The 27,428-nt window shown below is 35.1% G+C and overlaps 1 protein-coding gene across 6 annotated transcripts in view; it reads right to left on the bottom strand.

The window, feature by feature from the left end:
• The window catches only part of LOC123709031 (protein roadkill), a 34,386-nt gene that overhangs the window by 4,193 nt on the left and 2,765 nt on the right, over positions 1-27,428 (bottom strand). Inside the window, exons 2-7 of one of the 6 annotated variants that reach the window (XM_045660134.1) lie at positions 22,257-22,288; positions 16,651-16,689; positions 7,434-7,602; positions 2,576-2,913; positions 1,167-1,408; positions 19-197 (exon numbers count right to left, since the gene is read on the bottom strand). In XM_045660134.1, coding sequence (XP_045516090.1) covers positions 19-197; positions 1,167-1,408; positions 2,576-2,913; positions 7,434-7,602; positions 16,651-16,661 — 939 coding nt within the window. In that variant the 5' untranslated portion in view covers positions 16,662-16,689; positions 22,257-22,288. Of the gene's footprint in view, positions 1-18; positions 198-1,166; positions 1,409-2,575; positions 2,914-7,433; positions 7,603-16,650; positions 16,690-18,183; positions 18,389-22,233; positions 22,289-27,428 lie in introns of those variants that run through there. The other 5 variants (XM_045660142.1, XM_045660119.1, XM_045660150.1 and 2 more) reach the window with 5 other exon arrangements.

Consider the following 27,428-nt stretch of genomic DNA (forward strand, 5'->3'; position numbering starts at 1 on the left):
GAGAGAAGTTGATTTTACCTTGTCAGCTGCTGCAAGGAGGTCGTCGGCCATTTTGTCTAGATTGGGCGCTCGATCTGTGTAAATAAACCGTAACATTTCACGTAACACCTCGTGATCAACGTCCGTGATGTCCACTCTGTTGCGTTTCCGCTCCTCCATTTCGTGTTCAAACATCGCTGCGAACACGGGACTTCTCGCTGGAAATAACAGGACATCATTATGAAATGCGATTATTATAAACATATAATTTAGCTTATTATACGTGGACTATAGCAACGTGTTTTTACACACCGCACTATTAAGTCCACTCTTTATTAGGCTAAAGAGACAAAAAAGTATATTAGCGTTTTAAAATCTCTAACGAGGATTCAAGGGCTATCACTTTGCGACAGGACCAACCCACATCACCTTCAGCTTGGTCACGTGACTATTTCCATAGAAGTACGATTCGCTTTGTGTCACGCCCGTCGCAATGTATTATTATTTTGCTCCTTGTGCTGTATTTGTATACAAATTGTATGTCTAAAGTATTTAGAGAATATATTATATTTGTTTTGCTGGAAAACATGGCCATTGCAAATAGTAAGGTTAGGGCGCAACAAGGCGCATAAAAGCGCAAAGAACCCATAACATTTTATAAGACGAAGCAAAAGTCAGTCAAGGTAGTAAGAGGTAAGGCATGCACAATGTAAAAACATATTTGTCTTAAATTTCTTGTAACGTTAACTAAACATACTAACTATATTAGTGTAACAATTTAATGTTTGACGTCAGAGAAACCATGATATCGTATGACTACTATTCATTGACGCCGTTAAAAGTGTTGACGTATAAGATATTTTGTGTAATAGAATTTCCTCTTTTTAATGTAATGCAATAATGACCCTTTTGACACTGTTATAAATTTAAAACCACAAAGATTAGTCACAAATGACCAGAATAATGCACTTTTCGTAGCTTCTCTTCTGACACCAACACTCATTCTTAAAAACTAACTGTTTTAACTAGTCATTCGTCTCTCTCATTCAAATCGTTTTTACTCTTTGACAAAAAGAAACCACGATATAATATATATAGCTTTTATGAATAGGCAAGGAATGGTTAACCAAAACTTCCTTCACCGGCTAATATAAACAATCAAAAAGAATCATGAGAAAGTGAATTACCTGCTAATATTGCTTTATGCGCTTGAAACTCTCGTCCGCCGACCGCTAATGTCACGTCAGAGAATCTTTCACTATCAAACAAAGCTCCTAGGTCGTCCGACAACCGGCATTCTGGCACTTTGAATTGTACAACGTTACTCTGCCCACTAATATTGATACTATCTGCTACCACTGACACTTCACAAAATATAGTCAGTTTATCTTCTGGCAGGAGGCCGTTTGCTTCGTCCAGGAGGAAATCTCTGGAAAGTTAAGATTTGCTTTTAATAATTTCATTTCTTTTTGCGAAATAGACTGTGGAATTTGCTGCCAGTACATGTCTTTCCGATGATATACAACTTAGTTTTTAAAAAAGGAGCGTATTCCTCACTCAAAGGTCGGTAACGCACCTACTACATGTTGGTTTCCATGGGCTGCAGTAAATATATTTGTTGGCTGTCTCGTACGCTCGTTTGCACTACTTATCTTATAAATATGAGTTACTAGGACTATATTTGAGGTTCTTCCCTAGGTAGACATCCTTTCCTAGGAAGATTCAACGGCGACCAAAGCACTTTATAAGTGTGCACTAATGTCGGCGCTCTTGTCACACAAAACTTGTAATTTGTCGAGATTTAAGTAAAACATCGGTCTAGTCTTCAAAATAGTTAGTAACAAAAGTTGTAAGCAATTTTATATTATTTACTGCCAAGTTTCATGAATAGCTATAAACAATCTTGTATCGTATCGGTATACGAAGAAGTACGTTGGTACTTTAATCAAATACATGGTTGAGCAACTTATATTACTATCAGAAGTGAGCCTTATATTAGTTATAGACATATATCCTCATTTATGTTACTAATAATTTCATGAAAGATTCATAACATGTTTACAAACCGAAAAAATACCGATTCTAAACTACATTACCTACACATTACACATAAAACCTTAAATAGTTTTAACATGACACTTTATTATTCTATGTTTGCATTATAACTTGGATAAAATTAACAAGACCATCATTTGTAAGGAAAACATTGGTTAATGGATCATTAAAGTATTGCGGATATGTATGGAGAGAAAGTATGAAAGTAGTTTAATACAAGGGGGTTAATTCGAGACTGTAAAACGGTTAATTATCGCAAATTAATAGCAGATTAGCATTTTGCACGTAATAATATTTTATCAGTGAATGCGCAGAACGAATTGCGCAATAAATACGACGCAAACGTTGCGGTTGTTAGGATAACTAATAGGTTAATAAATGTACTCTTTTCTCGTGTAAACTGATAAAAAGTTAAATGAATTTTGGTAGGAGATTACACTTTATATCTTAGTATCCACATTAATTAATATATCACAGTAGATTAAGGTGATAAACAGAAAAGGACATCAAGGATTATTGTGTGAGAAAAAAAAATATATACCTTCTGATAAACTTTTTGAATCCCCAGTCCTTGCCTTGAACGAATCTATACGCCCGCTGTGACTCCATCGCCTTTGTCTCTTCCCGTTTCGCGTTCAATATCGAAAACTTGAACTTTGCGCGCACTTCTGATTTATTACACGACACTAATAATAAATATAACGATAAATAGTCTTTACTCTCTTCATCGAGTCCTTTTGGGTTAACACGTAGGCACCACTTTAATTTGTCACTAGCACCAGCCGAAAATGTCGATGATTTTAAAACTTCACCCATTTCTTCTCTACAAAAACTAAAATTGTTTATGGTCCACATATAACTGAACTTCACCACCTTCACCTGGAACAAGAGAAATATAATATTACTTTGTGCTGCCATACATTCAAAGCTTCTTAAAAGGGCGGGCAGAATGTGTCTCGGGAATTTTATCGTTTAACGAGTTACGATAAAATTCGAAGCATCGTTACCAAACTTTTACCAATTGACCCATGAAGGTAAGTCGAATGGCATAAATGTCGAAGCATATGTATATTATCTACAAGTGGACCCTTCAATTATGAATATTAAACTTTTTAACAATATTCATCGAAATCAGTTCAGTTAAAGTGCGATAGCGTGATAGACAAAGCCAGTTTTGCATTTATAATTAACATAGTTGAGTCTATAATAACTCTAGGTTCGACTCTTATGGTGGTAAAATGGTACTAGATGGATCATGGCTATGTCGAAATACTCGTTAATTTTTTTTTAATGACATGTAAGTATATGTAAATAAGATTTGTACGTTTCTATCATATGTCCAAATATGTCCCAAGGTGTTTCAGTCGACTTCTCAAGTTATAATTAACTTCATAATACGCTTTGTAATGATAAGGTTTCATTGAGGTGCCCTCAATAATCACCTTCAATAAACTGTGAAATAAGCGGTGACTACGCTTTACGGCTTATTTATTACAAATAAAATTTTATCGTCTCAACCAAGGTTCAAGGTCAGCGTTTGTTTTTACATTAATACAAGTCCGATCAGACGACGTAAATTATGGACACCATATTTACAATGCAAAGTATTGTTGGGTCTTCTTTAGACTAAAAAGGCGTCTTTATTTGCTCGATAAATCGTCAACTGACACCAAATAGACTTTGAAATACTTCAGTACAAAGACGCGTGTGTTCATTCTACCATAATTTTCTATTAAAATCGCTATTTTAATTACTTTTCGCAATTAAATAACATTTCGCGTCACATATAGAGAACAAACATAATATAAACGTGAAGTATGAACGCTATTAAAAATCAAGATCCAGTTATTATTGACTTGGCAAGTACAGTTACTCAAAAAATAACTTATAAATTTGATTGACTTGTTAACAAATACTTTATGGATAATTTAATGTATGAAATTAATGTTTGAGGTCTTAGATCATATCATTTTGAGGCTACTAACTAGTAACAAATAATATTTAGTTATGAAATTACATTTCCAGTGACAGTACTACGTAATAACCTTAGCTATAGACAAAATGTTTTAGACCTTAATATTTTGGGGTATTTCAGGGATATTTAGTGGTAATTAGTGATATGATTGTAAGGTCAGGACTAGGTGAGCGGCAGGTCCCTGGTCATTGGCCCCGACCGTTGCTTGCCAGCTTGCGGGCTTGCGGTGCTGGTGAGGTCTTCGTCCGGTCACCGACCCATGCCAAGGCCGCCCGCATCATCCCGCCACTTGACTCAATGCTTCTTCAGTGCAAAATCTAAGTCCGATTTGGGGTTCCGTGGTATATTGAAAATGTGCGATTTTAAAAATGCACAACTTATTAAATCATATAGGATATTATAATGAAACTACATATAATTATTCCCGCGACAGTTAGAATTAATGAAATATAAGATAGTGCAAACATATATTGACTCATACTTAATCACTATATAGCAATTAATCAAGGACACAATACTCAAGTAAATAATCTTTCATGTGTAAAAACGCGTGGTATGCAAGAAGAGTCACGCGTCAACACCAACGTTGGAACGTGTTATTATTCTACAAACATACAAGGAAGTAGCCACGTTATCCATTACATTAACAATACAGATTAACACCGTTATCTTGTGAAATGATTAAACCTTAATAAGATCCATTCTCATATACAGTTACCCGCGAACCAAATAGATTTTGGCAAAAAGTACCAAAAAGGCAATAGCAGGTCAAAGCTTCGCAACGGTTGTTCCAATTTCTACGTATTCGCTACCAATATCCGACAGGAAATAAAAAGACAACACTACAATAATTTAAACACAAAGCCGTGTTATGGGAACAAAAAATAAACGTGAATTGGTTAAACAGTTATTGCTTATCTACGTTTACTTGAATATATCTTCAAATGAAATGTGCCCTGATTTAGAAGAACGCTCTCAAGCACCTCAATATATTTATTCACAATTAGAAGCAGAATACTATGAAATAAGCAACGATTTTTAATTGAGAAATGTTGACTTTAGCTTATTTATCTAATCAGTAGCTATTTATGGATGTAAAACAAATTAAACAATAGCCATTTTACTTGAAACTGGCATAAAGTTAAAACTATTGCCATAATATAAAAAAAACAATAACTATCTCGATCAGTGTTCCTAAAATATAATGACATATCAATATTTTTGGATCTCATCAGATGATCCTACCATAAGACCTGGGAAAAGTGATAAACCCTTTGATTTCGGTAATCCACGCGCATTCGAGTTTTTTATTGAGAACCTCATTTATAGTCCGCTTAAATTAAATTGTGTGTTGATTGAAATATCTGACACGTGCTTTTCGATGTATACTTGTAGCTATGTTCAGGAAACGTTGCTTTTCATGTTAACACGATTAGCTCATATCGACGATAAGAGATATATTTATCTTTCTTGTCATTCAGCAACTATTCGAGTATTTTCCGACTTTATTATATTAGATATTAATAATGTTTGTTTGAAGCCGTAGATATTTTCATTAGGTATTTACTATAGATTTAATATATTCCTAATATATATTATAATTTTGTATATATTTCCTATGTGTAATTTTAGAGGTTACCCATATGTGTAGCCCGCTTTGTGGGGTCGAAAAACTTTACGTTACCGAACATAGAACTTTAAATAACGTGTTCCGGGTCTCGTATATGGAGCAGTTACCTCAATTGTTAAACACATTCTTTAAATGTATGGTAATATGTTAAAGGTCTATCTTAATTAATGAAATACAATAGAGACCTAAAATATAGATATAAAATGAATCCTTATTATTCGTTTTACATTTAAAAGTTAATTTAAACTACAAAGTGTCAGAAATTTAGGCCCCAATGAAAGGACCTATAATAACTAGTGTGGCCATAATTACTGTTACATAAAAACTTTTAATTATTTTGAATTGGTAACACGTATATTATTTTAAATAGTTCTTTTGATTTTGCGCCATTTCGCATATTGTTTCGTGTTTATTATGAAATGACAATATAGAAAGGGGTGTTAAAGAAAATAGAATTGCAGTGATCGCCTTGCACAAAGTGGGTATGGAGCCGTCGGTCATATTTCAGACACTCCAAAAGCTTTGCTTCAAAATCAACCGTATGTTCGTATATCGTACTATCAACAGATACAACAACACTTCATCTGTCGAAGACCAGAAAATATTAGGGCGGTCGCGTGCAATTGGAACTACAAAGGCTGTTAAAGCCAAAATTCCTCGAAACCACATTAGACTCTGCACGTATTAGAAAACAAGACCTGAAGTTCGGTGCTTATAGTCGATACAGGACATGCCCTAAATCAAACTTTACAATTATAGAGAGTGGAGCGATCAAAACGCGTTTTATAGCGATACGCAGGTAAAAAGCACCGAAACATCAATAAAGTGTACGCTCACGCTTCTAAAGAAGCTGCTCAAGTGGTCGGAAAAGTTCAACGTGGTCATCATCCTGCGTCAGTGTTGGTTTGGTAGGGCGTGTCTTATCAAGGAATCACTAACTAAAAATTTTGGTGAAAAAGGAGTGAAAACTTCAGCCAAAGCGTATCAAAATACAATCTTGGACCATGCTGTGAAAGCTCTTAGCAATTTACGTTATAAAGATGTACTTTGAGGTGGACTTTCCACAAGGTACGAACTACCCAAGCCTGGCTTGAAACCAACGCTCCGGACTTTATAAGAACTGAAGACTGGGCCTCATCTAGCGCAGACCTCAACCCTTTAGACTACAAATTATGGTCAGTTATAGAGGATATGGCCTGCTGACACGGCGGCTTGATTTGGAACAAGCAGTGGCGAAATTTCCCTTGGAAACATTGCGTAAATCCATAGATTCGTGGCCAAACAGATTAAAGGCCTGTATAAAAGCCAAAGGTGGCCTTTTGAAATAGAATATTTTTAATTTTTTGCTGAGACGTTAATAAATATATAGCTATAAATTTTAATAACATTACATTTCTTAATTTAAAAAAAAGCGCATTTTCATTTCTAACAGAACTAATGGCTGGACTAGGTATATACGTATTACTTTAGATGTTAGAACACTTATTGAAAACTATGACTAACTTTGAGATTTAGGTTGCATCGACTAAAGTTGGGCCTCAACTTCTAGCAAGAATACCTTTTGAAACCACAAATCGTATGTTAGTTGAACAGACTGAAGGCAGAAATCGGAGAAATGGGCTGCCGAAGACAGTTTTTTGTGTCTCAGTGACTATCGATCTTTTTTATAAGCGCAGGAACTTTTTGTTTATTCTCTAGTGAAAATTGTTAAGTATATAAATGTATACATATTTCTTACATTTACAGTTGGTATACAGTAGTTATACCACACAGGCTGGACCGTGATAACCTTACCTGTGTAAAGCACCAGTTTTCAGCGACGGGCGTGTTTCCGTCGTGCAACGGGCTAGGCACGCGGCTCACCGCCATGCCACCGGCGCCGTTCGAGGACACGCGCGCCGACTGTGGAGCGGGCGCGCCCCCGCCCGACCCACCACCGCCGCAATCGCTGCCCGACGCGAGCCTGTAACAAAGCATACACGTATTAGCCTTCTTTTTAAGACTAACATAACATACATATAGGACTACACGCCTGCCTGGAAGGAGCATGAGAGGTTTTATGAGAGATTGAACGAGCACTAGACATGTCTCAATCTAGATTGTGCGTGAGAGGAACTTTGAATGCAATATAATAATGAATTTAATTACTTAAGTTAATACACCATGTACAATTTTATACCTTACAAATTGCAATTAAATAATAATTATTACTTCAGCAAATTAGTGCGTTGCCTATGTTGTCTAAGGCAACTAATAGAGGCGACTTAATGACAATGAAAATGTGTGGTATGTCTTATGCTTGTGTCCTAATTTTTTTATTTTATTATCTAACTACTAAATCGCGACATCAATGCTATGAAATTATTTATATCAGGTAGGTCATACGACAGAGATACAATGTTATTTTTAATGTAGGGAAAAGAATGGAGAAACCGGAAAGGCTGGTGTAGGCCACAACCGCGACAACCGTCACGACACGAGGTCTTTGTAAATGCAAACATTTCTTGCAATATTATTTTTCCGCACAAGAAGCAGGACGATCAAAATCAGCTAAGGTCAGGACATTGGTGAATAACCCTGTACTACTTATGTCTTTATAAAATCGAATACAAAGTTTGCATTTACGAAATAGACTTCTAAAATAAATGGTCATACGAGACTTTAACATCTAAGATCCCGGCGACCTTTCCATTCGTCATTATTAATATACTAGGCAGTGACCTACTGGCCGAGTGGCGATACCTGCAAATTCTCATGAAAATTATGTGGCAACACTAAAAACCGACCAATCAACGACCATCTTAATACATCAAAGCACGAATAATATAACTATAAACTACGAGCGTTTTAAACTACAGTCGAAAAAAGAAAAAGTATGTTCAGCATCCTTGGTTTTGGTGTCATGTTAAGTAGGACTCGGACAATACATGAACTGTGGCCGTCCTGTGAAACTTTCACGAGCTGGGGTTCGATTACCAAATGCGCGTTAGAATCTGTGTCAGTTTCATCACCATACTGCATCCGTTCACAGGTTGCGTGCGCTTGCTTTGTTCGTATGTACAGCGCTGGCAGCTGCGCGGTCAGAACGCACAGCTCATGGGGCTAACAATATCCTGCGCTCCTTTAATAATGACGACATGTGCACATAGCCGACCGGTTGTAGGACTGCCAAACCGGTCTCGGGGAGAAAAGATTACAAAGAATATGAAAATTCAATTTAACCCCAATATTAAAAGTAATTGATTAGCCGATGCTAATTTATTCACGGCGCAATTAAATTTGATAACGAAAACAAAATACAAATGGCCATTATAAAATTATTCAAAGGAATCAGTACAATGCGATAACGTTGGAGCGGAAACCGCAAGTCGCGTCATGCCAGAGGCACAGCCAGAGGTCAATCGAGCCAACGTGTCGTCCAGCACAATAGGGCCAAAAGGAAAACTTGACTATAAAAATAATATATTGGAACTAACCGTCTAAAATTTTAATGAAAAACAAGCTTTTATCTCAGCAAAAAGATAAATTGATGTTATGTAATTTAATCAATTAATGATTCATATTAATATTAGACTAACTTCTAGTATTACTATAAAACAAATAAAAATTTGAATTAATAACACCATCATATCAATTTCGTCTCTCCTGGCACACCCAGGCACGCGTCGATTCGCAAACGAGACAATTAAATATAAGAGTTATAGTCAACGTGTGTCTCAGATCAGGGCAGGAAACTTAAACAAGTCACTAACAAATGTAGGCTACATTAATTTTATTAATTGGCGCGACCCAGAAACTAAAGATGTTGACAGAGGTGACCCAAAGTGGCAGGAGTTAAGTCTCCTCCTCAAATCGTCTTTACAAAGCAATGAGGCCAAGCAGGAAAACAAAACGCCTAATCACATCTGAATCATCGTGAATTTCATCATTCCTTATAATGTACAATGTAAGCGTGTAACTTTTATTTATTAATCAGACCTACAAATACGTATTAAACTATTCAGAGATGACTAAAGTTTAATTTTTTATTCATTTGTTATAGTTAACTTGAATGACACAAATAAACACATACATTGCACAATAATGATGATTATATTATTAATTATAAATATAATAACAGTTATTTTGGGGTTTTCACAAATGGTCAAATTTTCCGTAGCAACGAAAACCGATAAGATATGGCACACGCAGCGATCCGCTCGAGGTCGACTAACAAATTTGCCACTGTAACAAATAGAGCGGCCCGACCGACCTACATAGTTTCAGTTAACCGCTTTATTATGATTAACAATAGACCAACTACCGAAACACCTCAATTACTTTAAATTTAGGATACTAAATATCCATTTTGAATGATCCTCGGTGACCTTATGCAAGCAATTTACCATAAGCGGACTCACAAAATTTTATTCTAACTTTGTTGAAAGCTGTTTCGATTTTAAACGTATGCTTTATACACATATATGAGTTAAATGTAAATTATTATATATTTTCTACAGCACTATTCTATTAACTACACTGTGAAAAGAGAGCTTCATACACATCAGAATTAAAACGTTTGTTCAATTAAATACGAAATTCGATTCGTGGAAAAGTCAACAACCGGTAGAATCTTGAGAAATCTTTGTCGTACGTTTCATTGGTCTGTCGTGATCTTATTATAGATGTCATCCGACCTGCTAGTATCTCTCTCTATTTATAGGTACTAACTGCGCTTACTATTCAAAATCAACTCCATAATCCATGCAGCACGTGTTCTAAAATGACACTGCGAAACCTAAAAACTTACAACCATAAACGCAAAACAATACAAAATTAAATGGACACTGATTAGCTAGACAATGATGATAAAAGTAGGGTGTTGAACAATAAGGCTTCAAGATATGATATTGTTTCAAAGGTATGTTGAATTGCAGCCGGTGGAACAGGGGGGAGTAACTAAGTGAGCAATGCCCTCTTAACGACGACTCCGTGCTATGAGTCAGACGCCCTGAGGACGACCTGACAATAGGGTCCTCGACTGGGTTACTTTGAAGGACGGTTTGTTTACACAAGACGCGATATCGTGCAGTTTTATTGCACCCATCACACAGAGGACATATTAACTTTGTTACATTGAAATAATACAGAGAAAACAATAAATTAGTCTCAAAACATTTGCAGTATCTCAACAAAAGTATTTGGGCAATAAAGACGCAAATGCACGGGTTCGTCCGTTCATTAGTGACGGATATTATTGGATTTATACTTTTTGACTTCGTAATTTGTATCACTTAGTAACGAGTATAAAAATATTTTTAGGAGGCTTTCTTAGATTCAGCTCAAAGCTAGCAATATTCAGGTCTGATAAAATATTAAAGTTGCGATTTACGAGGCCAGCCTTTTGTTAAAATTGTTGTTCTATCTGTAGAATACCTGATCTTTAAGGCGCAATATGAATTATATATATTATTCTGTATTATAAACAAGATGAAATTTAATAATTTTACAACCAACGCTGATGGTCAGAAGATCCTAATAGCTGTGAATAGGAACAATTATTGGTATATATAATTGTTGGGCGTGACGTACAGATTAACCAAACACATGAGGTGCTCAAGGCTGTCGTGGTCGTCAGACGCAATCCATGGCAATTTGTAACAATAACTTCTCAATGTCAAACCGATTCGTTTACACAGTCAGAGAATTATTAATTAGATTACTCTTCAACACACGATGTGCGATACGTACTGTCAAACCCTCCCTACATATAAAGTAGTCCCTAGAACCTTTTCTTTAAGGGCCATAAATAATGGTTCTAACGTATCTGTAACGGTTAAATAAGCAGTTGTTTATAATCGATTATGTAATAATGAGTAAGCTGGTTTATTTACAGTGCAAATAACCTTGCGATTCTTGTGAAGTCTTAATAGATCTCCTTGCGTACGAGTTTCCGTATGATATAGCCAGCGTTTGTCTAATAAAGAAAAAATGCGCAAGGCTATTTGGTATTAAGATACCAAAATTTGAAACTGCTCGTGATTTACATAGAAACTTGAATAGTTATTATAAAATCTACCTAACATGTTGATAGTGTTTTCTTTTTAAGGTATTACAAAAATATTAATTCAATATTTACAATATGGCAGACGAATTAGATACAGACTCGAGAGTTCGGGCTGAAGGTTTCTAGACTTTTTTATTACAAAATATACGTAAAGATTAGAAAATTGTTAATAAATAGTTATTAAATTATTGTTGAAGGCAAAACAATAATTAAACGCGGAACTAAGAAGCAAACTAGCACCTCTATTCGTCCGAGATGTGCGAGGACGCGCAAGGTGACCGCGACGCGTGTCATACAACATACATAATATACACAATAAGATCATGTTTATATGACACGTCCACATATATCGCATTGTTCTATATAAACACTTATTCGCTGCCATTATTTTTTTGCACGTAATTCAACTGATAGTGACAAAATTATCTGAAACGAACAGCAGCAAAAATCGATTTTATATAATTTATAAATTTCCTTCGTGAAATATTTAGTATATATAGAATAAAAATCAAGAAAATACACCAGAAAACATAAAAATTTAATGCTAAAAAGCGTACTACGTGCCGTGCGATGTTTATTTAATGCTATATCATGTAGTCTAATCTCCAAACGTGTCTGTAAATGTAAACAAAATTATTAATATTTCAATATGTGATACATTTAATGCTTTATCTCGAAACAGCATTGTCTATGTTTTACGAAATGTAATTCTCATGTGATTCTTAATAAAAACCGCATGGTTTGCAACGTGCAACTTTGATACTGTGGAGAACGATTTGGAAATGATTTAAGTACCTAGACAATTTATGCAAAATGTATAATATATCGTGTTACATACATATAATTTCAATTTTAAATACTCAAAATTAGTACAATCACTGATTTGTCAAAATAGCACATACTTGAATATTTATTAGATTGTTCGGCCTCGTAATGTATAGTGGAACAACGGATCTAGAGACTTATTAATAATTGCCTGTGAACGTATTACGTCACGACCTTCGTCTTATAGTGATGACGTTGGCGCACGCACGCCTACCCACAGTTTTATGGCATTAAGCGAAAGCATAGTAGTTCTAATACTAAAAAACGTCACTAGTACGAGTTTAAAAGAATTTCAGACATTTTCTTATTCAATAAATTCCTTCGTATTGACGGCTACGAATTCAGTAGAAGGCCTGGCTCCATAGCAAAAAGACTGAGACTGTTAAGCGAGGATAAAACTTCAAGACGGAAGCGAACGTAGCGAGGCCGAGGACATTCAGACAATTCACAAACCAATCCAGCCCGTCCGTTTTTACTTTTCGAGTCCACGATTTTTAAAAAAAACGTATATTGGTAGTAATTATTGGGAAAATATTTAATATGGTGTTTTGTTCACGTTTTTCAATGTTAACTATATAGCCGCAAAAACAAGGATTAATATACAGTGATGCAACATCCTACGACAGCGACTTGCAGGCCGCACGCGCATTGTGGGGGCGGGCGAGAACCGACAATATTCAACATCAAACATGGTAAACACCACTTAAACCAAAAAATATCTAACTAGAACGGCCTGATTTACAGCGCTTACTCAAAAGTATGCCACCTCCGCCCTATAACAACAGCGCTCTAGATTGTTTCACTATGAATATACACAAGACAACTTAAATTCCCACAGAAAAAAACATACACAAGGAACTGTATAGGATAATTTAATATAGTACTAAATCGTCCAAATAAATTCGACCTCAAGTATTATTAACCTATGAATACGATTAGTAAACGAATGGCAAAACCTTGACTTCTGCCAGTACGAATAGTGTGACCCTACTTCCTGGTAGGTTTATGAGGGTCGTCATCAGTGTCGTTGGCTGTGTAACGACTATTATCAATTTGTTAACCATGGCCACTATATATTATTATCATTACCACAAAATGCAATTAAATTTTGGAACATATATAACAGCAAAACGTGCGAACTATTTGTAAATATATAGCAACTAGCGTAATTAACATTTAATACAAGTTGTTAACATTCAGCACTTTATGAACAATGGCCAAGTAAAATATGCTAAAAGGCCACGCACTTATTGAGTTGTGGCTCAGATATTAAAATATTTACTAGCCCTGACACATCACAGGTAATTGTGTGGGTGTGCACGGACACAACGTAAATGTGTGAGTCGTGTCAAGACAGCGTACTGCTGGTACAGGTAGTCAGCTCAACAGCAGCGGCATCGAGAACGCGACCCGGTTTGCCGATCGAGAAAGCATCTACAAAACTCGGTTGAGGCCGCGCATACGGCAAAGAGGACGTACACTTCGATAATCTTGAACACGCCATATAAATCTTTATAAATCATTCACTGATCAACGGTCGATTTCGTATTTAGTTATCCACTCTTTCAAACTACTGTATCAGCATCTGACATTATATCACTTCCGTGTTGTGAATGTTTATAGCTTGATTTCCTTGAATTCAGTATCAATAAATATTATATGATTATAACATTGTTGTTATTAGCGGATTGCTTGTTTCCCAAAATGAGTCTCCTTGTGCGCGAGGCTAAAACTAGTCCATCGTCATCCATTCACTAACACGGTTTTGAACAGTAGGGCCTAATGTCATGGCAGTGAGCAAGTAAATGTTACGAAAGACAATATTTGATGTTCACAAAATTTTAAATTAATATTCATAGCGTTTTTCTATAATCTGGCAAGGTTAAACGCAATATTTTAGTTTATGTGTAATGTATTGATATTAGTTCAGCTACGTCCTAGACCTTGAATTTTACGTCCCTGTTCCACTTCTTTAGTACATCTTCACAATACATTCATTATATTCGAATTATCTAGCTTAGCATTACTGAAATCTGGACTTATAATACGAAAAGTATAATCATTAGAAGATATAAAAAATATTATCTGATGATACAATTGCCAAGTTTGTTCATAGGTAGAAACGGGGTCAAATTTGACATCGTAACGCGTTTGACCTACATTTCTAGCGCAGCGTTTGAAAAAAATTGGTATAATGAAGGTGGATATCGTTTAAATTTATTTATAGCTAGTTATAAACGTAAAAAAAATTAAAAAAAACTCTATTTATACACGTTGAAAACGTTTTCAGAATAAATAATATCACAAAAGTTATGAAGACGATTTCGATAATTACAAGTGTCATCAGTTTGGGGTCAATTTGTACGATAAGGGGCACAAGGTAAAAGATGGTGCATTGAAAGTGGCCTTAAGCCCAATAGCAATCTGCGACCGTGTCGCTTCCTATTGGCGTGGATCGACAATGCCTTCTACTGACGTGAAGGTGCTATACAGATAAAAAGCCGTCAGCAGGCACTGGACTAACTCAAGTTACATAATATTTTAACAAAATATCCTAACCGATACAAAAAAAATGTATTCAATCTATTATAACCCTGAAGTTTAATCTTTACATGAGTTATTAAAAATATTGTTAAATGTATATATATGTATCAGTAGTATATTGTAGTATAATTTGCACATCATGGTAATGCGATCACAAAGCGGAAGTTACTTACAACAAAATGATGTTGAGTCTAATTAATGTTTTCAACTCTAAAAGCTTTCACCAAATTTTAGTGTGCTTCGGCCCGCAGTAAGAAAGCGATGAGCGGTGACCTCGATCATTTAATAAGACTCAGGAGCTGAAACACAAACGCTCGAGTTTTACGGGTCAATTGAAGCAGGGGCTGGCTTAGGGTGTTCTGTGGGGAGCGTAGGGTGTAGGGACAGCAGGGGAAGGACCCTGACACAGATCCCAACACATCAGTGAAACGCGCGGAGGCCTCCGAATTTGAGTCGGTACACGCCATCGATTAATCCGCGCACAATATTGTGTTTACAATAATTACGTCTTAATTTCCTTCTATATAGTATATATATAAGTACCTACGAGGTACTATAAATTATTAAACCCTTAAATATAGTAAGAATAGTGATATTTGTTAAAAGAAAAGATTTTATTATCCATGTAATACTTGCAATAGCAACATCATTAGCTGTCATCGCTGTACAATGCCTACGCAATATAGATCAAGTTAGTATTTTATAAGCGTAAAATGTTTGAATTTCACAATGAGAGCATTCAAAACATTCAAAATCCGAGAGAACGTAACGTGACCCGGTATCGTTATAACTTTACGGGGCCAACCTTTTTCTGGCAACACGTGAATGTGGAACTTTGCGGATTTTGTCACAAAACAATCTGTTCTTGTATTATTTTTGGTAAGGTACAAGAATTTAAGCTCTGTTTGTATTTCATCTAAGATTTCTTCAAACTATTTTTTTAGATTTGTGTTATGGCGTAAAAAATCAGAAATAGAAATAAAGTAATAAATATGTTTGAACAACGGGAGAGCCTATGAAAAATAATAGCTTATAATTTTAAAATTACAGGCAAAGCCCTGAATTATAGATAGCAATCATAAAAGAACCTCGACCTTGTTCAGTACATATACAAAATTTAATGATAACTACATAGTTATATAAACACAAGTAAAATGTATGATAAATTATATTCTTAGTTATTTTTATGAACACATATACTTCCTGTATTTGCCCTAATGCGTTGAAAAAAGAATACCTTTTTAGGTATTTTCTATGTAGGTTTTCGAACACGTTTTATCGTCTTATAGGCCGATTACTAAGCTTCACGTAGCATTAGTCAGATAAGTATTATTGAAACTAAAATTCGGTTTCGCCACTAGCGTCGGACCGCAACCCAGTTCAGTTATCGCATTCCGCCTTGCGCCCGCGCAGTGAAACAGGAGCAGTGCGGGCTCAGCCGCAATCTTTCGCTTTGTGAGCGCGCCTGGGCCCTCGGTTGCTAAATTGATACACTATTGCGAAATAACCTCGCCCAACTTATCCGATCACAATCAAAATAGAGAGGTGGTCCGTTTTCTACATTTGAATTAGAGTAAAATTTGGGTGACTACTTACGTTCTTGGCATGGCAACTTTTTCTTTGTGGATAAGGTACCTTGAACAGTATTTTAGTATGTAGTTGTTTGAAATCATTACAAACTATTATATTATACAAATACATCAATTTATAGTGATCAATACATATAATATATAAAGAATAAAGAAAAACATAAATATAATTCGCATAAATCGGGGTTATTATAATATAGCCCTTCGAATCGAATCCAGACGAAATTGTCTTCGTTTTTGAGACGTCGTTCGAGTCAAAGGGACAACGACCTCAATCCGCACAAACGCATCCCCGCAAATTCTTATCTTATGTCCACCGCAACAAGTATAGCTATAATTCAACAATCGTGAACGGCGCAAAGGACAAGGGAAAAGGTGAGACGGGAAGGAACTTTATTCATTGAAAACTTACAAATCGACTACCTGCCGCCGTCATCCGGATTAATGTAATGAAAACGATTGTAACATTGTATTCATACATTTAAAGACTTCAACTATTCGTATTCGTCATATATTTCCAATGATAATTTTAAGAACCTCATTAACCCATTCAATTCAGAGAGGAATGAAAATATGTATGCACTCAATTAATTATTTTTGTATACTTCTAATGAAATCTCAATGCCAATTCTTTCCACTTGACATAGTTTCAATTCAAAACCAAGGCATTTAAGTCTAAAGCAGCACAATAAAATCAAATTACAGATTTTACAACGCATCAAGGTTTAGAAACATGAAATGTGAAGCAAAAAAGAAGCAAAAGCTTTCAAAGCTCGCTCGGGAACAATTTTGACCTGGGCTGCTCTACCTGCGCGATTACGAATATATCCAAGTAAAAACCTACCAAATGATTAAATATACGATTTGTATCGATAAACGAAAGTTTAATGGAATATATTAACACTCACGTAATGATCTCATTACTATAATTTGTTTTAAATTAATCGCTTTATGTAATTTTAAATTATAAAATGATGTCTACGTAAAGATATGTTTGGGAAAAAGTAACGCACGTACGAGCGGCAGTGGGGTCTAGTTTGGGGTAACTCTTGCCAACAAGGGTGAGGATGAAGAGAAACATTGCCATCGCATTAACGAATACTGAGGGGAAGTTTAGGGGATTTAAACCAATACATAACTGAAAAAATGTTACATACCTATGCATAAATTGAAAGCAGAAATGAAACTTTGAATGGAAAATAATTGTTGTAAAAGTGATTCGATTTCTATGTTGCTCCCTCTACCTGCTGTCAGCGGTTAAACGTTCAGCTTACACAACAAAGAAAGTTAAAACGCGAGCGCTGCACGGTGCTTAGTAACTTTCGCTCTTTATAATAATAATAAAAAATATATACTTTAAATACATATATATAAAGATATTAAATGAAACAATGATGGTAAATAATTAAAGATAATACCACAAAGTATAATAAACATTATATTTGATTGGAATAAATATAAAAAGAATAATGAAGGAAAAATCCTTCGATGAGCAAATTAAACTAGTTCCGCGTTGACTTCAACAACCAAAATAGCTCACCTAGCTAAGGCCATTATACGTTCGTAAAATCCAATTTTCCAAAATGTCACTTCAATAACACTTAAACACTAGGGTGAAATTAAAGTACAGTCACTGAATAGAAATAACTTGTGTGCGAGTGCGTATCACGTTTGACAGTTTCACTTCACCACATGGTTTTCCCGTCGCGCGGCGTGGCCTGACAGACGTTATGCGCACTCCACGAGTGACGGGCGACTGGCCGTAGCGGGCAATGTATAAGCGGCGTCGAGTAGAGCGATCAACTCGAACACGCTGTATAGTTCTAACAGGCCAGTGAGGGCGGGCGCCCACAGGAACAGCTGCGCACTACGGACCCTTTCTCTGTTTGTTTCGGTGAAAGCTCGACTCATGTCTTTGTACATTTACGTTTGGTTAATTATGTATTTGACACTATTAATATGTAACTGTATTAGTTATGATGCTAGGTATAAATTTTATTATTATTAATTATTTTATTAACAAAATTTCTACTGAGGCCGACCTATTTGTTTGTACACTGGCTGAGTTTTCAAGAGTTGCTTGCTATATTGTTAGTTATAAGATTTAGGCATATAAATATATTTTTTTAATGTTTTTTTGTAGGATAATCGGTGTAGGTATTATTTTGACGTTGTATCCGATTAGTTGTAACTCTTAAGGTAGAAGAATGATGTGGAAATAAATAAAAATATTACTGAGTGCTTTTAATTATACAAAATTTGATTTTCGGATTCATCGAGTATAGGACGGGTAATACATCGAAGTAATAATATAAACGTAAGTTTTGTATATATTTTAATGTTTAATCAAACATATGAATATAATATAGAATTGAACTGTCATAATGTGGACCTGTGTACTATATTGTTAATCAGATATAATAGTTTAATAGAAAAATATGATTTACGTTTCAGTGCAAAGCAACCGTAACAAATCATATCTATACTATGCCAAAGCCGTTACTATGGCAAAATAATAGGGTTATTTCAAAACTGGATGATATTGGCGAAAGTTATATTAATGACATATGTTCGTATATCATATAAATAGATCGCGCCTTACATTCATCAAATTACATATAATCTATTTTTATTGCCTCTGGCTGTTATTAAAACAAACATATAAATAAATAAATCTGGTTTAGGTCTGGGCCTCACATTTCTGTATCTGTTTCATGACCATCAGCCTTCTGCGCCTGACGCACGTCGTCGACTAAATATCTAAATGTTTTCCTTCACCGTTCGAGCCAATGTTAAATGCGCACATAGAAAGAAAATCCATTGGTGCACAGCCGGGGATCGAACCTACGACTTCAGGAATAAGAGTCGCACGCTGAAGCCACTAGGCCAACACTGCTCGCTAAAACATATACTGTTATATAAATCATCTTAATGTACGGCTATGAGGCTTGGAGATCCAAAAGCTGCAAAAATGGCAAGGCCTGAAATGGCTGAGCACCTTGAGCGAATGGCCCAATATCTGGCGGTCAAGGAATCTTAAGAAGGCAGACGGTGGGAAGTGGCACAGGAGCGCTGGAAGTTGCTCATTTCGGAGGCCAATACACTATGTGGGTCGCAGAGTCAGCGGAGTGAGTGAATTAATGATTTAGAAGTCACTAAGAAAATCAGGTTTAAAATTTATTTATATGCGTATGCACGTCACGTTAATTCCACGCAATTCGATGTGGTTATGTGACGTCATTAAAGAATCCAATTCAGGTAGATAATATATAAATAAATGTATTAATTTGTTGTTATATACCGTTTCGCTTGCTAACTCAATTCGATTTATTTATCAACAGGGTTCAGCCCAGAGGAATCTGTCACCTAAACAGAAATCTCCGGGAGCATTGATGTAGCCCGTGAAACTTCTGAGCTTCTGGAAGGAGCTAAGGCTTGTTTATTAAGCCAGGACAACGGAGAAAATGGGCGTCTAAGTTCGGAATCTGAGTCCATTGATTACAAAATCCTTGTTTGGAACCATTAGGCAAGAGGTAGAGCAATATAAGTGTTTTAAGCGCGCAATTCTTCACTGCGCAGAAACAGAATTTTATTACAATGATCACTTCGAACACTAAGGAAACCTTGCACGGAAACTGGCATATTCAAATCAACGATGCGGAGAAAATAACATCACTACCTATAAAAAGAAATATATATAATATAGCATATAAAGAGAAAATATATAAATGAAAAAGATGCGGATACGAGGTCCCATAAAAGCTCGCCTGAGATGTTATTGATGCCTGATGATAATTCAAATGACCTGATAAAAATTTACTAGCAATACGCAATTTTCAGCGGCGTGGCAAGAATAACATGATTTTGACAGCTAAGTGAAAACATTTTTACAAGATTGAAATCAAGTGCCAGCATCGGCCGAGTGCACTTTCCACGATTAACTTTCTCATTTACTATTTTAGATGACCTTTCCTTTCTATAGCACTCGGTATCACAGGTCAATTGTCAATTCAGTACCACATCACTGCCATTGTATTCTCTATTATCAGCACGAGTATTGACAGTTGACACATTCACGAATTTAGTGATGACAATAGGCTTAATGAATAAGAAAAATCTTTAGCGTGTTTGTTAGTAGACTTCTGGACCGATTTTGTGTGTGCACAAACATATTTTTAATATTGTTTTATTGATCCGAGAATGGTTTAGATTTAAAATTAGATGATTTTCGAAGTTTATAAATTTTGTGTTTAAGAATGCTTATTGCATAAAATATATTTATATATTTTCCATACAGTTTTATAACTATATTATATGTTCTTATTGCGGTATTTTGTAAGTCTGTATCACGTATAAAGTACAGTTCCGAGGACTGGGAAGAAACCACTTCTTTACGACCAAACTAATTATTACTGGTTTTTATGCATTGAAAAGCATTCATAATTATAATATTATAATTAATCACAACAGAATTATTTTTAAATAAAAGCCATGTTAAAGATTATTTTCGATTTTTAGCTGTTATATTTTGTAATCGTTTTATCTTTGTGCCTATAGTGTATAAGTGTTTTCTTTTTTAAATTATGTATATGTGTAGATGTAAGATATCTTATAAATAAATAAATAAAATATGTATTTTTTATCGCGGTAATAGCATTGTTTTATGAGATGGTATACGAAATTTTCAGCCATATTGTAATTATTATTAACCATTGTTCACGTGTTGAGTGACTTTTTAACCTTTAAATATAGAGATTCAGCCTCGTGCCGTTGTGAGAAAGTTGTTATCAATAGGTGAAACCCTATAACGACATCAAAGGTGTCACGTGGAAAACAAACGAATGAAATAACAAGTATTTAACTAATTGACCAACGGCAAACATTTCTGCTATTGTTTCATTTCCTTTATAAAACTTTGAAGACCACGTGAATTATGAGTAAAGACAGGTTTCTTGTCATTCTCTTCACTCTCTAGCCAGAGAAGTACGTATGGACCGTAGCAAGTAGAGGACTGTGGTCTATGCATGCCATTAGAAAACAGGAGTGACTTAAATAATAAATTAAAATTAAACCCTCAACCTAAAATATTGACTACATTTACTGACTCCAAGATCTGTACAAACACGTGGTTACCATGCATTGTATTACACAAAAAAACAAATCTCACAGCGAAACACTAAGAATCATAAACGGAAGACTGAAACCAAAATTTGAAAGCACAAAACAAAGCATTGTCGAAATTGGAAAGTCGAGTGGTGCGCGTGAGTTGCGTAATAGCTCTTACTGGGCACGGCGTGACGCTGACGGAAGGTATCGTGTGACGTCACTAACATGAAAGTGCATCGGCCGCCGCCCCTCCCGTGCAACGAGAGGGCGGCTGCACGTGCAATGCAATGCTTCCTGTATGGGAAGACTTTCTATTGGGAAACAGTTGTGGCAAGCGCTCAACATTAGGAAACTCGGCTCTCACGACATAAACGAGATGCATCTAATTGAGCAATGACGTCTACTTCACAGCTTACACAACTAGAAACGTTGTGCTTTCGATATCTAGGCATGCCTGATTAAATGTTACTTAACAATTACTTACGTCTAGTTAATACATAGGCTTACACTTTCGTAGCGCGAAGACTGGATGATTGTACCTGAAATAAGTTATATATTATTAGTGTTTATAAGTGAGCTCATAACTATTATATGCTACGAAAGCTTTAATTATGAAGAAGTAAATATGGATTTATAATTAACCTTAATTTTAAGTTACTTAATTAGAACCCCAATAAGGCTACTGCATGCTTAATGTGCAGCTTTTTAACCCACATCAAAAAGAAAGTTGTCAGTGTGACCTTGACATATTGGAGTCATAATATTTGAGTATGATTTAGGCTTCGAAGCACGTGTGTGGCTATTTCAAAGTGTATGTACGTTTGTCCAAAAACTCCTCGATGACTAAAAGTGAATCGTTAGATATCTTTTGATTAAAAATCTGAAATATTTTAATTTAGGAAACAGTTCCAACATCAACAGAATCGGTTCAGTAGTTTAAGAGATATCCAAGCATTTTTGGAGGTAAAATTAATTTAAATATAAATATATAATAAAGTGCCTATAGGTTAATAATTCTGACTTCGTATTTGGATACGATTTACTTTTGCTTATTACTTTTATTAAATTCTTAGTCTCATCTTCAAACACACCTTTAGACTCAGATTGGGGTTCTAGACTTAGGTCAAAGTTTGACTCCCGTGTGTCAAAAAGGTATAGAATTTATAATACTACATACATACTTAGCAATAAGTCTCTTAATCTCTCTGAATAATAATAATAACTCTGAATCTTAGGTTCTGTTGCCTAATGCTGTGAGGTCACTTAACTTTAAGCATATAAAAACCTAACGTAACCCATTGCTTACATGCTAAAAAGATGTTAGTTTACTAGAAGTGCTGAAGAAAACTTTTGCTGCCCTTCTAATACTCAAAGTCTAATTAACACTGTTTCAACAAGACTATACATATTTAATATTCTCTACATATAAATAAAATAAATCCATAGAAAATCTACGTAATACAATTAACACGTGTATATTGTTAACATAAATATAAATGTTAATATATTAGAAGCAAAAATGTGCGGAACATGAAACAATGTCAGTAGGTAGGTACAACACAATGCAAATGTTACATTGATTGACCAATAAGTAAGAGTTAAAAAATTGAGGTCTTAGCTACGCGGGACGCTCAAAGGAGTTCATGGTTGAATGGAACATGTACAATGTTCGGCAACATCCTGTACATATTAATCTGTTCTTTTATCCGCGACAATAAGATTCATTATTCTACAGCAATATACGTTCCTATCGGATAACATATTTGTTACTTGAGTAATGTTCAACTCTTCAGTTTACTTAGAATTTCTGACTGTTTCCTATGAGATCCGAGGTAAGGCTTATGGGATCTTAAACTCAAACTGTTGTATAATATAGTTACATTTTAGTTGAGGATCTAATAGTTATAAATATGGTGAATTCTAAAATATAGCATTTAAAACATGTAGAATATAAAAGTTATCTTTAAATCTTGTAAACAGATAAAAGACTATGCTTTCTTAATTGATTCGATAATTTTGATTATTGCTTTAAAAATACAATAGAACGTCATATTACTCTGCCTTTGCAACAGCAAATGATAAAACCGAACTTTCCAAAGCAAAATTGCAATTAGAGTGGCGAAAGTTACTTTATGCTGAACAGAACTAAATTGAAAAGCGACGATCGAAGTTTCCTAGGCAATAAATAGTATCAGAAAAGCGAATGGCCCATTGCGCTTTCTAGTGGTACTGGACAAAAGTTACGATATCTCTGGTGATATAATAACCATTCGGTAGAGCGGCGCTAACGCTGTCATTGTCGTCTTCTGAAAACGGTCAATGTTCAACACCGAATTACAATTGATAATACGTACGTGTATCGTCAAAAAAGAAATATTTTATCACTTCCTCCTCAATGTAAAATATCATTTAATGTCTAAGTACTTGTCTTAGAATTAAATGCGATAGCAAATACGAAAAGTATGCATCCTTTAGATACATTCCTGATAGCATTCTATTTCAAGTATACCAATTTTCTATCGATATATATCAGTAAATTCATATGGTCTATTCAACACGTACAAGCCAAAATTAGGTAAATGATTATTTATTTTATTGCCACGAGTGAAAAGTTTATAGTCATCTTTATCTATAGAATATATTTGCTCAATAGTTTTCTCGACTCGTCCTCTTTGCAGGAGCGACCTATTTGTGAAGCGTATGGTAATATACTGTGATTAAAAAATATATTCTGGTACTTTTAGCAAAAATACTTAATTGTATTATAGTTTTCTTATATTTTATTTAAAATGTTGCTATAGATAAGCTATAAATAAATATATGAACACGATAATCATAATTAAAAATTCTAAAGAAAGTATCGTATAGATGCTTGTTGCAGTTTTAGTCATACAGCAGACCCCATTAAAGGTAGACTTAGAAAGCACATTAGACGACCGATTCTTAATAATTGAGTAGGTATATTTCACATTCAAATGTTGGTAAATTGCAAGAGATCACAGCGAGAAATACGTTCACCGTCCTAGATGCGCGGTACTTTCGTTTTGAAATCGGCTCGCACAATTGGCCGTATCGAGCTACCAGCAGTTGATGAACAGTGTCAGCAACGCATTCCAATCTCTCCTATGTTTCTTTTCTAAATCTCAGTTGAGATAAGAATACAATGAAAGTATTATCTTACGCCGGATTCTTTAAAAAAATTCCTGAACGCCTGTCAACAGCGCTTTCCACTGAAAGAAACTCATGCCAATTACGACTTAGCATTTAGGATAACATGGACGTATGTTTAGATGACGATTAAAAGTGCATGCTTGTAATATATAATATAATATTTATTTATTCATTAACACTTCGTTATATTAAAATAAAAAATTGAACATAAATAAATCAAAAGGAGGGCTTTAACTGGCGGCCTTATCGATCCTTATTTCGAACGATCTCTTCCAGGCAACCACTTAAACCTTAAACCACTAATATATACATAATTGTTATGATTTTCGGCTTAATACATTATATGCAAAGTTCAAAAGTTTTTTTGAGTGTTCATATTAAATAAATTTATTATATAGCTTGATTTTCAGCTAACAAACACAACTAGGTGGTAACTAAAAAAATCAAATCATCAAACCGGAATTATAATAGACAAAGGTAAAATCAGCTACACTCTAGAATAGTTTCCGTTAAGCCAATGATGTGCTTGATATTAAAAAAGAGATCGTACAATGAAACACGCCTACTTTCAGGGAAGTATTCAAGGTTTAAAGTACGTTTATGTGTTACGCTCCACTATAAATAGCACTTGACCAATTTTCGACGATAAGAATGTTTGAGTTTTGCAATAACCCATTGCGCTCAATCGCTTATCGTCCCTTTGAATCGGCAAATACAAAAATATTCAACTTTACATTCACAGCAAAATTATAGGGAGAAAGTGCGAAGGTTATGTACGCGAAAGTAGATGTAAGCGTTACATGATAAAATGAGCCAAATAAAGGTATTAAATTCTATGTCATTTATGCAGTGTGCGCCAGATTTCATAAGCGATCTCTCCGCACCCTGATCTAGGTTAGGTGGTCGACATCGGTGGCAGCGCGAGCGGTGGCGTATCGAGCGCGGTTCATGTTAACCTACATCTGTGGCACACATACAACGGTAGGGTCGAGAGTACCCGTAAACGTAAAATTCGTGACCCGGTCCCCGCCTTCTATAATAGTAACTAACTTTGTTAGATAAGAGCTCTCGTGCAATCCACTCTCTATTCCATATGCGCTACTTATTGGACGTTTCAGTTTTCGCAAGAGAAACTATTCGTTCCATCAATTACGGCACTTTCGTCGAACACGATGCAAAAGTGCGGTTGTATTTTTATAAAAAAACGCCTGTAAGTTCATAACAAATATTGTGATATTGACACCTGTTGATATTGCAACTCATATAGCGAGCGTAAGGTAAAATTTCAGTTTGCAACGTAAAGTACGTACTTATATATTTTAACAACACAATATATAATTATACGTAATTCTTTGAAAACTTTTGTCTGGTGACTGGTATTGTACGTTATTGGAGTTCTTAGGTCCATTTCCTTGATAATATTTGTGTTTTGAACAATTACTGTTTAAGGCAAGGCAAGAACTCTAGGGTACTACACCGTGCGTGAACCATCAAACCGTGAGAAAAAAATATCTGCCTTACTTCCTAGTAAGGCAGATATTTTTTTCTCGGGAAGCACTTTTGCCTTTAAAATATAAACATTAATTGATTCGGTCCCGAATCCGATCACATTAAACTAACTAGCGTACGTACTTATTTTGAAAATTACCCTAACTACCCATTTGCCCTGATGGTGAGGGTCGACGCCCCGCCTGTGTCGCACCTCGCAACTCTACCACAAATCGATATCCTGTAGATTTAGTATATGTTTAATTTAATAAACTATTTGTTTAAAAATATCGGCAACCCAAACACTTAATTAATTTTACACGTAATTTAAGGCAATTCAGTCAACTTGTTGAGGCTAACAAAAACATAACAAGATTATTTAAGTATTTATTTGAATTATTAATACATAATTAAATAATTTCAAACTGCAAATATTTGCACATCTACCTAATATCAATAAAATAAAAAATATGAAACACTTGATGAGTAATTTCTTAAGGCACCAATCATTTATTCATCTAAGAAAATGATAGTAAAATTAAATACGTGCCTCGACTACTTTACATACATCAGAGAACTTTGCGATACCATTTTAAAGCACCGACTCTAATGGTAAAGTTAGGAGTGAAATTTGTATGAAAAGTTTTTTTGTAAAATGTAAAATATCAAAATCAATCAAATATTTATACTACTTTCGTATAATAATATCGTCTCGATCATTCAAGATCATATTTAATCCTTAATTATTTTAAGCAGAGCCGCGAACGGCAGTACTGACGTGATTAATGACAGTGCATAATCAAAAATGGAGCTTTCATTCAAAGCACGCGACTAATGCGACAATGCATGCGTCCAGGCGAGGTCGATGGCCGAAGTTGAATTAACTACGGGATAGTGACCCGTCCCTAAACACTGCAGTCCACTTACTACACTTATGATTGGCAATCTGTGCAATGTACATCACATATATATTGAAACGACACCTGTATAGACATCAATAGCTTACCGTAATATTTCTGC

Source organism: Pieris brassicae, chromosome 1 (genome assembly GCF_905147105.1).
Source record: "Pieris brassicae chromosome 1, ilPieBrab1.1, whole genome shotgun sequence".
NCBI lineage: Eukaryota > Metazoa > Arthropoda > Insecta > Lepidoptera > Pieridae > Pieris > Pieris brassicae.